At 38.9% G+C, this 15,767-nt stretch overlaps 1 protein-coding gene across 1 annotated transcript in view; it reads left to right on the top strand.

The window, feature by feature from the left end:
- gabbr2 (gamma-aminobutyric acid (GABA) B receptor, 2) overlaps positions 1-15,767 on the top strand; it is a 164,471-nt gene that overhangs the window by 46,430 nt on the left and 102,274 nt on the right. The window contains exon 3 of the mRNA XM_037693673.1: positions 9,827-9,997. Coding sequence (XP_037549601.1) covers positions 9,827-9,997 — 171 coding nt within the window. The remainder of the gene's footprint in view (positions 1-9,826; positions 9,998-15,767) is intronic.

The following is a 15,767-nucleotide window of genomic DNA, read 5'->3' as shown; positions in this document are numbered from 1 at the left end:
TTGGATGGATGGATGGATGGATGGATGGATGGATGGATGGATGGATGGATGGATGAAACACCAAAGATAATCAACATTAGTCAACACACAAATGTCTACAATTCAGTCAACTTCACAGAAACTGAGCCAAATTCTGGTGTGGTAGTAGCTGAAAGTCATCTTCAGTACATACTCTGAAAGATGCACATTATGCAACATTAAAATGTTGGTATTAAACTTAAATATCTCAAGAAATTCTCAACAGATTATTTTTAAACTCTAAAAGTAATTAGATGTACACCAACAACTGATTACCTTTTGGAGTGAACCTGATTCAAGACAGCACCACAGCAGGCACAAGTATGTCTATAACTGTCTTGTTTACAGGTACTGAGCTGAAAGTTGGCGTGGTAGAGCGGAGACTCATTCTCAACATGCTGTAAACTCCAAGAGCTAAAAGATTGTGCATCATCTTAGGTTAAAATTTGACATGAAATATGGCAGGTGACGTGCATTCCTTCGAGAAATACAACTTCTTATATTGAAATGTATTCATTCAGTGACTCATACAAACATACCATATTTTTTTGTCGTATAAGTCACACCTTTTTGCATAAATTTGCAAGTCGCACACTGAAGCAAATGTGTTTTTTCCTCATATTTGTAACCCAATTTTTGGCTGAGATCTGACGATTTCATTCATTCTGACATGGAAAATATTGAACACTAACATTTTCAGCGCTAGAGGGCCCTCGAGTAATATGGCAAGCCAAGTGTCTCATTAATAGGTAAAAGTGGCTATTAATGAGACACTTGGTTTGCTATAGTAAGCCACGTTCGTCTCGGTCCGGAACTCATAGTGCAAATGTAAAAACAGCTGCATTTCGCCGTGCCGCCCAGGCAAAATGCAGCTGATTTGACCATTAAAGTGAATTTATTAAGGAGGCATGTGGTTAGGATGCCTCCTGGACGCCTCCCTGGTGAGGTGTTCCGGACACGTCCCACCGGGAGGAAACCCAGAGGAAGACCCAGGACACGCTGGAGGGACTATGTTTCTCGGCTGGCCTGGGAACGCCATGGGATTCCCCCGGAGGAGCTGGCCCAAGTGGCTGGGGAGAGGGAAGTCTGGGCCTCCCTACTTAAGCTGATACCCCCACGACCCGACCCTGGATAAGCGGAAGAAAATGGATGGATGGATAGACTGATGCGACATATGGTGGAGCGACGTACACTGCGAAAAGTACAATAACTTGATTACATCAATGGTTTTTATATACTCTAAAACCCTGGACCCTGTGTGTGTGTGTATATAATCATTTTGCATTTTGTGGTTGTGATTTTTACTCAGCGTTTTATCTTCTGTAAAGGCTGACTCCTTAATTAGAATCTTTTAGACATTTGTTCCCTGTAAAATTTGCAGTTTAAACACAATATATAATTTTAGGTTACAACACATAATATGTTCAATCTTAATACACATCCTTTTTTTTATTATTCTTTTGGCTGCTCCCTTCTTCAGGGGTCGCCACAGTGAACTAACTCGCTCAAAGACTTGGCAATTGTTTTTACGCCGGATGCCCTTCCTGATACAACCACAGACCACTAAGCTACCACAGCCCTCTGTGTGGAGCAGGGAGCTGCCATCTAGGGCCCCTGGGGGACCAGATGATGGGAGTTAAGGGCCTTGTTCAAGGGCCCAGAGTGAGGCAAATTAGAGTGGAGGCAGGTGTGGGTGTTTCACCTTTCCCACTCATATTTTGATGTTGGTCCGTGAATTCGGTCTGGCGATCTTCCAATCACAATCTCGCCTTCTCTAGCCTCTGTGCCACCACTCCCCCACCACAGTCATAATACAAATAAGTAATTGTTGTAAATTAGCAGATTAATGAAGTTACAGAGCACAGACTTTCTAGTTCCTTTGTATTTTCTGACAATGCATTTAGACTTCAGAGCTTGCTGCATTGTTTTTTGTATGTCTACGTGCATGTGTATGTGTGTATGTGTTTTACTCTCTGAGATTAGGCAGTGATTTAAACCCCTGTAAAGACTACTGTTAGAGTTGCTGATGTTTACCTACCATTTTTTCCTCACTTTTCTGCGATAGTCCCTTCATTATTCAACGGCTGAGTGTACAGCTTGCACCAGCACATCCTATTTTGAGGAAGTCCCACTAGGACCAATCAATGCTATTAGATCTGTCAGCACGATTAGACTCACGCATGCATCTTCTTTATTTCTCCTGCTTGCTTGTAAGAATGGTTGTGAGATTATTATTTATAAACAGCTGATACTACTCTAGTTCAGGTAAGCTTACTGCAATGGATGCAAAAAATAAAAAATAAAAGAAGAAGAACACATATAGAAAGGAGAATGGCAATATGTACTTTCACAAATACGTTGAATCAAAAACAGCAGTTTTCTTTTAAGTTGCTGTAGTAGACTGAAATGAACAATAATCTATAAAAAAAACAATTAATTTCTCTTTTTCTACAAAAACACCAGCATGGCATTTCTTTAGAGATTAATACTGGTGTGTTGTGTTCACCATTTTTGGCACTCACCTGACCAATTTTTTTTCACTTGGACAAAAATTATTTTAAGTTTAACAAATATGCAGTTTGCTTTGATTAATATGACGTATAACATGTTATTATACACCAGGTTAATTGTGGTCGTATCTAACATTACATTTATTGTCATATTGACACCATTTCATTCTGTCGTGATTTACAAAATATTGAAACCAGGAATGCAGAATGATACGAGGAGCTCAAATAAACTTAGACTTTATTATAGTAAAACAGAAAGCTGACGTGGCAGCAACATTTTACAACTAACAACTGGCTTGGATGAGACCCAGTCATGGCACAAGACACACCAATGATTGCCTGCAGATGAGGTGAAAACTGAAAGATTAAACAGAATGAGGGAGACATCTGTAATAGGGAACAGGTGTAAGTGGGCGGGGCAAACCCAGGGAGTGGAGGCTGACTATTGAAAAATACTGACTGAGAGAAAGAGGCTGAGAATAGCAGGAAAACACACACAAACACTAATTATAGGAAATAAATTTGGAAACAAAATCAAAATGGAAAACCAAACACTAAAATACACAGATAACTTCCTTTACATTGTAAAATACCAGCTAAACTAATCACATAACTTCAACTGTACTTTTAATTTTTAGTTAAAATCAACAAAATTGTTACATTATAAAATAAAATTACAGTTCGAGTCTTCCTGTGTGTGCTCGCTTCACTCAACTGGTGCAGGCGGAGGAACGCTGGAGGGCTTTGCTGCTTCGGTCACGATGGGTAGATGGGTAGATGGATGGATGGATGGATGGATGGATGGATGGATGGATGGATGGATGGATGGATGGATGGATGGATGGATGGATGGATGGATGGATGGATGGTACCACACCACCCAGACAAAATAAAGCTGTTTTGACCATTAAATAAACGCCTAAAAAACGCAACGGGTCAGCTGTGACTCATAATAAATGCAACTTATATGTTTTTTTTCCTCTTCATGATGCTTTTTTTTTTTGACTGATGCGAATTATACTCCCGAGCGACTTATACAATGGAAAATATGATAACTTTTTTTGGATAGTTTCTGAACAGTTTAGCCAAATTCCAAATTAGCCAAATTTTTCTACCTGGATTATTGAGCATGCATCAGGATAGCCAAATTCCAGTTCACACACCTTTTAGCAATACGTAGTTGGAGTTGTTAGTCTGATCAGCAGTAACAAAATGCAGAGACAACAGAATGCAAACGGTTATTAAAGTCAACACAACACAAGAAGCAATGAGAATGAACATAAAACAGAATATATTAAGCTCTAGAGTGATGAAATGAATAAATATTGTCTGCTGGATGAAATTAGATCACATTCAGGGGAAGAGACAACGTGAGGCTGGAAACCCAACATTGTATTTTTGTGCATTTGATCAGGCTGGTATGTTATATAAAGGAGCACCTCCAACGCTGACAAAGCCTGAAATGAAAGGAAAAAAATATGCAAATAGAATAATAAAGTCCCAGCACGCCTTAAAAGATTGCATTTTGCCCACCGCCTTTCATGCCAAAGTTTAAAACTAAGATCATCTTAATGGACCAAATATGGAATTCTACCTGTTTCTCATCAAATGTTGAAAGTATTGCGCACCATCTCACACACTATTGTAAGATTTTGCACAGTCTGTTAGAGCTCAAGGTACAAGTTGAGCATGATGCTCAGCTACTACCCCTAACATGAACTAAAGCTGATAAGCTGTGGCAGCCATCTTGAAATGTGTTGACTCCAAAAGTTAATCAGCGATAACTTTCTATGAGTTAAGTTTGAGTTATCTTTATAATTCTTATTTAATGTAATTTCATTCTGTTTGTCATTTTGCTCACTTTTTTTTTTTTTATGGAAACAATAGTATTTTAACTTTCACTCATTTAATTTTCTCTCTTTCTCCTTTTTTTAATGTCTTTGTTTCACAAGACTTTACATTTCAGAAATTGTTTTTTATGCTTTACAGATGATGTTTTTTTAGTTTTAACTTTTGTTTCCTCGTTACAAATCTGTTTTCTTGGTTCGTTCAGTTCCATTGTCTAAATTTTTTTACAACTCACTGTTTTAAATGACCTTGTTTGTGTTTTTATATGACTCCATGTCGCATACCTCGTGTTTTGTTCTGTTTTCTATCTGAAGTAGAGCACTTTGTGTTATATTTGTTGTATGACAAGTGCTTTATGAACAGTTTAATTTGATCTAACCCACATCCATGTCCATAAATGTTTATTTCCCTCCACTCTGACATATATGAGCTAAGATCTTCAACATTAAGTGAGCTCCACAGGTGATAAAAACAATAAAATTAAGTCAAAATCTATGGTTTAAACTCATCACTGGGCAGCATGGTGACAGTTCTGAGTGGATAAGCCTCAAATCAAATAAACCAAACTCACACTATTTGAAATGTAATCCGTTTACTCAGTTATGTCACTGCATCAGACACACAAAACCAGATTCATTCAGCAGTAAACATCTCATCTCTCTGCAGCTCTCCCCCCGCTCTGTTTTTATGGATTGCGACTTGAAGAAGCCGAAGCTCAGAGGCGGTAAAGCTTTTGATTTCACGTGGACCAGGCTGTGATATACAGCCAGCTGTGTGTGCAGAATGTCTAAACATGTTTCTACCGTGATGGTATCAGTGATCCGCCGCTTGTCTTTGGGAAAACGTTACGTCTCAGTAAGGCCAGAGAGATTCTCTGCGGTATTACCGAGAGCCTCTGTGACCTTGTAGTGAGATGAGAGGGGGGGGGAAGCTGCCCGGAGACCGCCGCCACATTTTTAATTACTGCTGGCAAAGGGAGGGTTGCTGCAGCCTGTGTGCGATCTGAAGGAGATTAGGCTAGTGTGTGTGTGAGTGTGCACGTAACCTGTAAGTGATATATGTGTACGTGCACACTTTACATGTAAATGTGGCTTGAAAAGTTTTCTACCCTCATGTTTAGACTGATCACCTTTTAAATCAAGTGATACCATGAGATTATTATTTGTTTTGTTTTTTTATCTTAAATTAAAATATATATTGAAAAGCAGTCCCAAGTTATATAAAGATCTGTAAATTCTTGAAATGATTTATCTGAATCCTCCACTCATTTCTTTCTGCTGTCCTCCTCAAAACCGTAGCAGCTAGCTCGATCTGACCTGTAGAGCTTGGCCTCCTTAAGACAGGGACAAAATGGATTTTATTTTTGTAAACCTAAGCTCTGCAAAACATCTGACCTGGATTCAGGGCCCAAACGAGTGTTTTTCTCACTGCCCCAGATTTCTTTCTGACATCAAAGAGATGAAAATCTGTTTTTACTTGCCTAATATTCTGACTCTGATGACTTGTTTTATGGCTTTATGAGTCCAAGTCAACAAATTTAAAGCCATTATTTTTAACAATTCTCTTGTTCTAATATTAGCATTCCTCAGTGACTTACAGGAGAGTGTCATCTCTTGAGGTTATTATTAAGCCAAATTAAACCAAGTTTAAATTTTGACAGGGTTACGTGGAGAAGTTTTGGACAGTTAATATCTTATCTGTAGAGGATGGCTCTTTTAATGATCTCATGTGGAAGAAATAGTTTGTTTCTGATCAGATTGCCATCTTAAAACAACTTCCAGCGTTGTCCCTTAGATAACTTGGGCGCTTATCTTCGTGATTTTTGTTGAGGGTGGGGGGCAGAGACACATCTGAGCTGCGCACTGTTTGTTACGACAGTTTTCGTGGAGAGGGGTTTCAGCGTGAGGGTTCAGCAGGAGGGAAGTGGCTGCCTTTAGCTTTTTAGCTAGTGCACCTGTATTGCGAGACGCTAGCTTAGCATTATGTCAGTGCCGACAGGTGGGGGCGGTGCGCGGGGTTCGGTAGATGGGACGCTCAGTTCGGTTCATGGGGTGGGGCACCCCTTTTGTATAATAATAGGGGAAACACTGACTTCATATAAAGTATGTCAACAGTGTTGTTGTTTTTTTTTACCTTTACATTGCTGTCAGCTTTTACATTACAGCGTTTTTTTTCTCCCTCCTCTAATTCTATGGTTATTTGAAAGCACAAACTGCAGTAGTAGCAGCTAGCTGTAGCACTTTCAGAGCAGTCTGAAGTCTGAAGAATGCTTTTTCTCCAGGATAATGTGAAAATGCCAACGGGGTATTTACAAGTAATGCAGCAGCAGCATTTCTGGCAAGAATATTATATTTCTGGAAAAACAACCATGCAATGCAAAATAACTAAAGTGAAAAGTTTAGAAAACGTTGCTGCAGCTGTTTTAAGATGGCATCACTCCACTTTGGTCGTGATTAAGTAACTAAATTAAGGATTGGATTGTTTCTACTGTATCCTCCATGCCAGTTTAATGTTGACACAAATTAATTTAAATTAAAAAGACAGCCTATTTCACATGAACCTCAACCACCAAAGAGGGAACTGGTGAGTTTATGTTTCTTCATTCCATGCAGTTTCTATCTGTTGCATCTGTGAGAATATATTAAGGTTGGTTTGAAAATATCACCAACGCTTATCAGAAATCCATTGCAGCGTCTCCAGCTGTTGGTGCACGACGCTGGAAATCAGCTAAACTAAGATCAAGACGAATCTGGGGACGAGGATAAAAAAAGAAAACCCTGGAAGTTCTTTCTCACTGGCGGGTGATTTTGAGATTTATCAGTGGTGGAGCAATAAAAGTCGTTCCTTCTGCATAATTGATGGCTGTAATCCATGTGTTGTTTTATAAACCTGTCCAGTTGATGTGTGAAGACTAATCCTCATGAGAGGGGTGATTTGTGGGAAAAAAAAATAGGTTCTCCCGCTGACTGGGTGAAGATTTGTATAGATGTGATCCACTGAATTGGTTCAGGGTGGCACAGTGGCGCAGATAGTAGAGCTGCTGCCTCTCAGCGAGAAGGTCGCTTGATCATAGGGGCTGTTCCGGGTGGAGTTTGCATGTTCTCTCCATGCATGTGTGGGTTTTCTCCAGGTTCTCCTGTTTCCACCCACAGACCAAAAACATGCATGTTAGGCTGATTGGTAACTCTAAATTGTCCCTAGGTGTGAGTGAGAGAGTGAATGGTTGTTTGTCTCGTTTGTCTCTCTGTGTCCCTGTGATGGATTTGGACCCCACCCCACCCCCCGTCACACAGTGATTGCTGGATACAGTGACCCCCGTGACCCAATAAGGAAGAAGCTGGAAAAGTTAATGGATGGATAGACGGGTCCTATTATTTTCTTCCAGTCACTCATTTATTAAATCACAATTATTTAACCGTTTTCACTAATAATAAAGTTCAGACGTATACATTTCTGATCATGGTTTGGTTTTACTTCAAAACAAAATATTAGGAAGTTCTTGGTGTATTTGCAGGAAATGTTCTGTACATCTCAGTAAAAATTGTGTTGATCTCAATCATGATTCCCAAGTTTGGCTGAATTTTACGACGTGTGTAATTAACACAGCACTGATTCATATCGCTCGTCAAATTAACAGAGAACCCTGAAAATGGAGCACGATGCCTTATTATCCAAACTCAGCTGGGGTTTTGTCTAAATGCTGTGCCTTCTAAACTTGCAATGTTAAAAGTTATTTTCAAAAATTCTTCAGGTTTTGTCAAAATGTCTGCGCTCCTTTATTGATTTTATTTTTATTAACTTTGCTGTCATTACAGGTCTAAGAGACGCCGTCAAAATGTTTTTCTTTGATTGCAAAAAATACTTAACTGTTTAAGGTTTCTTATAGATGTCTGTGCTACTTTTCATCATAAATATAAAAAAAATGCTTCAGAGCAACTTTACCAATGTAATAGTGTGTTCGTCTGTTAACTCCGAGAACGTGGTCTTAAAGTTAATAGTGGTATGGGATTCTGTAAATGTTTTACACACCTATTAAAGTTTTGTTTTTACCGGAGTAAATAGATTTTGTCTTTAAAACTGGAAAAGCTTTTGCACACCTTCTCAGTGTAGACTCTTTTAAATAAATAACTTTGCAAATTGGAATTATTGTGATAAAACCAGTGTTGCATTAAATAGCTCAAACCATTTGAAGTAGTATTCTGTGGAAAGATTAAAAAAGTACATCTCACCTGTTATAGATTCCTCCTTGAACGACATCAGTTTAGAGAAACAAAGTTTATTTCTGACTGAATTGACAAGCTAACAGCTCGTCCAAGCAGGGCCAAGACCAAAGTGACTTGTAGCATCTGAAAACAACTCCAGTGCCTAAAGCTTCAAATGCAAACTGTTTTCCAAGGCTTTACACTGCTTTAAGTTCAGCATTAAATGCTTGTTAGGCAGAGATGTCGATATTCCTGCCAGAAGTGGGAAATGCTACAGCTAGTTGCTGCGTTTTAGACATCTTACAATAAAATGCAAATTAAAGTTTAAATCAAAATTGACAGAGGGCAGCAAATCCCTTTGGTCTCGGCCCTGCTCATATTACAAACAGGTTCTTTAAAGAGTTATCCACAACAGGGAAGATATTAATTGTTCAAATTGTTTCCGCTGAACCCCATTTAAAAATATAAACTATTGTTTTAAGTTCATACCTTTTAAACTATTTTAAGTTAAAGGGTGATTTATGCCAGTATGCTGCAAAGTATATTCTAAAACACTTAAAATACTAAAATAAAATAAATGTTCCTCTGATCTCAGAGTTTTGTGTATGCTCATCGAGGGCATGAACCGATTTCCAGACGATGCCCTTCAAACCTGTTTGGGTTGCAGCATTTCAGCTGAATATTATGCGTGCGTAAAAAGGCAATTAGTGTTTTAGGTTCAGCACATTTTCTGCTCGGTTGGGTGTGCGTCTATTTGCAGCTGCGCAAGTATCTCAGGAATCTGATTCAAAGTGCTTCTGTGTGACGAGCGGAAGTGTTTGTACTTACCAGCCAAGGGATGAGTCGAATCGCTAAGCTGTTTTTCTCCTGTCATCAGAGCACACACAAACAAACACAAATAGGTAATCACATACATATACGTGCTTCCTGATTCACACTCGCAGCGTTCAAGCAGCTTGAAAGGTCACACACACAGGTCATCAGCTCCTCTAAATATTTACAGATGTGTTTAAAATGTCAAAAGGGCTGGCTTGCTTGGATTTAAAGTAAAATGAACTGATGTGCTGACAAACCAGATTATGAACACGTTTCTGTGCACGCTTGATATGATTATATTCCAAAAATTTAATTCTTAGCGTGAAAGATGGCACACAGAACGATATGTCAGCTTGATACCAGGATGAATTATGTATGCTTTTACAGATGAACTCCACGTTCACATTACTTCTTCATCTTCTTTCGTTACAGCTGTCCTTTGCCGCAACAACTCCGGTTCTGGCAGACAAGAAAAAGTACCCCAACTTCTTCCGCACCGTCCCGTCCGACAACGCCGTGAACCCAGCTGTGGTTAAGTTTCTCAACCACTACAACTGGACCCGTGTGGGGACCCTCACACAGGACGTTCAGAGGTTCTCAGAGGTTAGTGCTTCAAACCAGTGCATCCTAATCTTGTTTTAGAGCTTTTTCTCGTTCCTGACTGAAACTGATCGTCACGGACAGGTTTCTGCAGAATTTGATCACGAGTTGTTGAAGGAATTCATTATCGTTTATTTTAGAATTCAAACTTGATCCAATGAGACACAACTTTACATAATTACCGCACAAAAGGTGTGTATCAGTCTTTAAATAACCTGCAACAATGGTCGCATAACGTTTTCTATATAATTTATTAGGCTAAAGATGTTTTAATTTAAATTGTACATACCGTCTGTACATTCCAGTACAAGATTATTCTTTATTGAAAAGATTAATTATCAAAGTTATATTCAGCATTAATTTCATCTGAGATTGTTTTATGACCTCACCATGAACTAACATCACCATAATGATAAAATGTGCTTCGCTGTCTGCTGATTTTTAGTCATCCAGACAGGCTCACTCTGTGCCTGAGTAAAAAAAGGCCAAATAAACAGCAGGAGGAAGATTAACGTTATTTACATGACCTCTAAATGACTAAGAAACCACATTAATTTTACCAACAATTTTTTCTGTTCCTTACAAATCCTGAATTATTGCTCACTACCAAATGGACAAAAGATTGCAATGATCTCACAGAATTGCTTGAGATTGTATTTAATGTTATTTTCAAGATTGGAACAAAAGGCTAGTTTACTTGCCTTGGCAGGGCACTTGTATCTTCTGTGATTTTTGTTGTGGGGGGGGAGACACATCTGTGTTGCACGCTGTTTGTACCATCAGTTTTTGAGCATGTGGGGGTGGAGACGGCTCAGCGTGAGGGCGACAGAGCACTACCTCCATAGTCATAGCCAGCGGTTAATTTGAGCCGGATCCTGCCGGAACAAGATCTGTGAACTCTCTTTTTGACCGCTCAGATCCTGCAACTTACATCTCCGCCCCTAAAAGTCCAAAGTCATTGCACATTTTAATTTTGATTATTTATTAAAAATACAACGAGAGGAGACGTTGCCCAGTCTGTGGAGTGGATGTTCCGACCGCACTACGCGCACCAGCTCGCGCACATGCTCCTGCCCAGCAGAGACGCGGACTTCATGTCCTGCAGGGAGCGTCTTCAGCTGTGGACCCTGCAGACACTTGTTTTCCGCACAGCGTCTCCAGACAGCTCTGCAGGACACGCGCACAACTGCTGTGTCAGAACTCCTGCATACATCACCGCGGTGCATAACATTTCAGACATAATAAATAAGCGTACAGTAAATAAATAAATACGAGTGAAATGTTTGATGTGTATTATTCACATTACATCACGTATCAAAACAACGGCACTAATTTATCAAAATAACAGCAATCAAAATGTCGAAAAGACTCTCCACTTTATTATCTAAAATAAATGGATGGATGCATTGTCCTTAGCTGGACAACTGAGAATTGAACGTGCAGGACTGAATTCAGCAGAGTTCGGGTCATTCAGTGTGTGTGTGTGTGGGGGGGGGGGTAGGACGCTGGACAGATTTGGAGCTGCATTCACACACAGGCTTGTTAGTTGTTGTTGCTCTATAAAATAGTAATTTCATTTCAACCTTTATTTATACAGGTTGTCAGTCTCATTGAGCCTCGAGGATTCATTTACAAGGCAGACCTGTTTTTAATCAGTTTAATCAAATGTTTACAGATGTTTAAAAACCTGTTAAAATACACCAAAATGCAGGAAATGGCATTTATTTTATTCCAAATGTTCTGGGGGAGGACCCAAACTCTTGCCTAAAACCAGGTGTTGTGCATTCCTTCAAAGAACAGTGTGCCTTTAATTTATTAATTTGTGCTCCGTTATTTAATAAGTAATTTTCTGTTTATTCACTTTGATGTAAGATAAACATTTGCATCTTCTGACGATGAAGGTTAACTTCACTACCTTAAAAATAAATATAGCGTCATCTTGGACAGATAGTCGAAGCAGAGGGCGGCTTGTCCTGAACCTGGTTCTGCTGGAGGTTTCTTCCTGCCTTTGTGCTTGCTCAGGATGGGAGACTGCAACGAAATGAAGATTCAACGCATTCTGCTGGCTTCCTTCCTTAGATAGATAACTTTACTAAATGGCGTTTATAATGTGTTAATTTTTTGTTCATTGCCCTGGGATAACTTCTGTTGTGACTTGGCGCTATATAAATAAACTGAATTGAACTGATTCCATAAATTTCATTTTTATTTTCTATTTTGCTACGGAATTCTGAAGCAATATTACACATTGACACATTTGACAATTATTATTGAAATTATGTGAACATAATTTGAGTGGGTGATGAAATGCATTACTAGATGAGTTCATATTTTCTCCTCACATGAAGCTGCAAATTAGTTTCTTAGGAAATGTGAAAATGAACATGTTTTTCAAAGGAAATGAAAGAATAATTAAAACTTTCCATCCACTTTTGCATTTGAAGGACAGGTAAGATAAAACGTCTGTGACAGAAGTTATTCATTAACGGTAGGGACGACAGAGATGGATTTAATGTTTGTGTAGAAATATTGGCTGTTCTAGAGAACTGATAATATCTGAATAAACACACATCTACTGAAGGAAAGCAACTCTAAGCTCAGCTGTACAGGACACAGTTATTTACCTCTCTTTAAAGCTCTTTTTTATTCCAATGAAATTTAGGTAAATCAATGTCCCCAAAGGAGACAGTTATTCTTCAATTTTAAAGTAGAAATTGTTTTAAGACTTGTCTCATAAGCATTTAACATCTAACAAATATAACAACCTAAAATGGCAAACACTGTTGAAACAAGAAAATGAGTGAGATTCGATTACCGTAATTTCCTGTCTATAAGCCGCTACTTTTTTCACAGTCTTTGATCCCCGCGGCTTATGCAATGCTGCGGCTAATTTATGGATTTTTTTTTTTTTTTTTTTTTTTGGACAGACTAACGAGCTTCCTGCCACCAAAAACATTTAGCTTTGTCACATCCGGGCGCTCACATAGCTGTCCAATACACGCCTCTCTTGGTGGGTAGGTCCTTGTGACTCATTGAGACTACCTGTATAAATAAAGGTTAAAAAAATCCCAACAATGCAGTTACCAAACAGGTCACAGTTGAACCAATGAATAATAATAATAATAATAATGTGTATTTACTGTCATCATTGTATGTTCCCATACAATGGCGAAATTGGCTCTCTGCATTTAACCCATCCACCACCAGGTGGAACAGTGGGCAGATATTGAAAGCACCCAGGGAGCAACTAGAGATAAGGTGTGCTGCTCAGAGACACCACGAGATGTGCAATGACCAGGGATCGAACCCGGGGGTCCCAAGTCGGCTGCCCTGCCCCTAAACCATCTCGGCCCACTAGAAATGGGTAGGGGAGGAGAGACTAGGGAGGAGGGTTCCCCATGTGCAGAGCATGTGAGCGGGGACTCCCCTGCATGCTGCAGAGCAACTTTTACTCCGCGGCGCACAAGCTTGCAGCAGGAGAAATATGAAGATGGCTATCAATGCCTTCCTGGTAGACTACTGTATTGTTTCAACAACGAACTGGGGACGTGTGTGATAAGTTTTTCTGAAGCCGTTCAATTCTGACACTTAAGAAGATGACTAGTGGTTTTAGTGCACAGAAGGAAGATGAACATAGCGATCAGTGACTTTTCCTGGTAGGCTACTGTATTTTTTTTTATTTTTTTTTTTTTTACCAGCTATGCTAAAGGCATTGTTCAGAAAACAAACAAAAAAAATTTACTGTATGTTTTGGTGCATGTTACCAGTGCATATTTAATTAAAAGCTTAAAAAAATGTTTCTGTGTAAATTTGTCAACACCCGCAACTTATACACGAGCACAGATTGAATATGTATGAAAGTCTATTTTATGTTTGTTTATTTATTTATTTATTTTTAGTGTTTTCTGCTTATATTCGGGTGCGCTCTATAGGCAGGAAATTACAGCAATCTATGGAAACCAGCAAACAAAAGAATTTGTGACTAAACCAGAAAAAAAAAAAAAACACAGCTAATAGGGACAATGATTGCACATTGTAACATTTTCCAAATGACAAGTCTGGATACAGGTGGATAGACAGCAACAAGAAACAAATGATAGAATAATCTAGGATCAAAAAAGTGTCAATATTCATTCAAACTTTATTTACACAGGTTAGTCTCATTGAGTCACGAGGGCTCATTTACAAGAGAGACCTGTTGAATATGGATGATGACATCAGAAACAACGCTGGGCCAACTGAAGGCCATTCTGGATTACATATGAAGAATCTTGCAAAACAAGACTTTACAACACCAAATTAGTTTCACAAAACGTCAAAATTCACAGAATAATTGTAAGAAATCCTCACAAATACATTAACGTCTGGAAGTTTTCTGACCTAAAATGTTTTAAGTCTTTCTGAGGACATTAATATAAAGCTTGTAAACACTGAAACAACTGTGTTTAAAATCACAGCTATAACATATACAAAGTATCATTAACACCTTTAACACCTTAGTGTTTTATTTTCCAGCCATTTGAAGCAGAATTTTGTATTCAGAGTTGGGCGCTAAACTGTAATTTGACCGAACCTTGTAAATAACTTGATGTGAAAATAAACAGCAAACCCATAATTGAGCGTCATTTTGGCTACTCGAACAAAATCGCACCACCCTCGGTGTTTTAATACACCCTCACATCACAGCCTGCGTTCATTTCCTGTGTGGCAGTTCAGAACAACTTGAAACATGTTCGACTGCGTGTTTGAAGTCGTCCTTCTGAAAGAACATAAATCAATCCTCGGGATCAAAGATGGTGTTGAGCTGTAAATTGAAAATGCAAAAGATATGTTTGGATCACCTCTGGAACGGGAGTCGCTGCTCCTGCTGGATCAGAAGGTCTGAGTAGATGGGACTGCATGACATTTAGCTTCCTTTAATTTTTACTGCTGTAGTGAACCAGATGACCTCAAATCTACCAGATGGACAGAGACTGTTAGTTTCATTGATCTGAATTAGTCTGGGCCATCTGATGACTTTCTTTCTTGAATTAATCAAGCAGAAAAGACAATCCTCTATAATCATTACTGTTTTACAAATGTTTTAATAATCAATTGTGGTAGTTTCACTCAATGCTTATAGGTTGAAAAGAACTACTCATCTTTATTTTACATAAACAGTAAGTAATGATTTTTATTCCTCATTCCAAGAAGAAATCACCTGAATAAGCATTCCTTGATTTTCTGTCTGAAATGAGTCAAGTCGTAAGTATGTGAAAGGTTGGTTTTCGGTCAACTAAAATGTTTACCGAGAAAAATGTCATGTTTAAACTTTTTCAGAAGATTACCAAGAGTTGACTCCACGAAGTCTGCTGTTGCTGCAATAATCTTTTCTGTATGTGAAAACAAATTTCATTCTCTGACCTCGACTGTTGATAAACACCTTACGTCAAAACCACTCCTCTTTCTGGTCCTTCCACGAATCAGAAAGCTCTAAATTGAACAGGAAGTCGACCCAAATAAAATGTGGCAACTTCCCAGTTCATGTTAGATTGAGATTGAGATTGAGATTGAGATTGAGAGTGCAGCCGGTTCTGAAAGTTTCAGAGCAATGAAGAGTCCAAGAGAGCAATGAAGAATCCAGAGGTTTTTGGGATTATAATTCTGTTTTGAGCTAACTACGCACGACTCTCTGAAGGTTTGGTAGTTCTCGACGGAGACGCTGAAACGAGTCAGAAAGGAACTACTCCGACGCTGATTCATCATCAACAGGTAGATGGTTCTATTTTGACCA

The sequence above is a fragment of the Nematolebias whitei genome, chromosome 19 (assembly GCF_014905685.2).
Source record: "Nematolebias whitei isolate Nwh7 chromosome 19, NemWhi1, whole genome shotgun sequence".
Lineage (NCBI taxonomy): Eukaryota > Metazoa > Chordata > Actinopteri > Cyprinodontiformes > Rivulidae > Nematolebias > Nematolebias whitei.
Note: the sequence above shows the minus strand (reverse complement) of the source record. Positions and strands in the feature narration are given on the sequence as shown.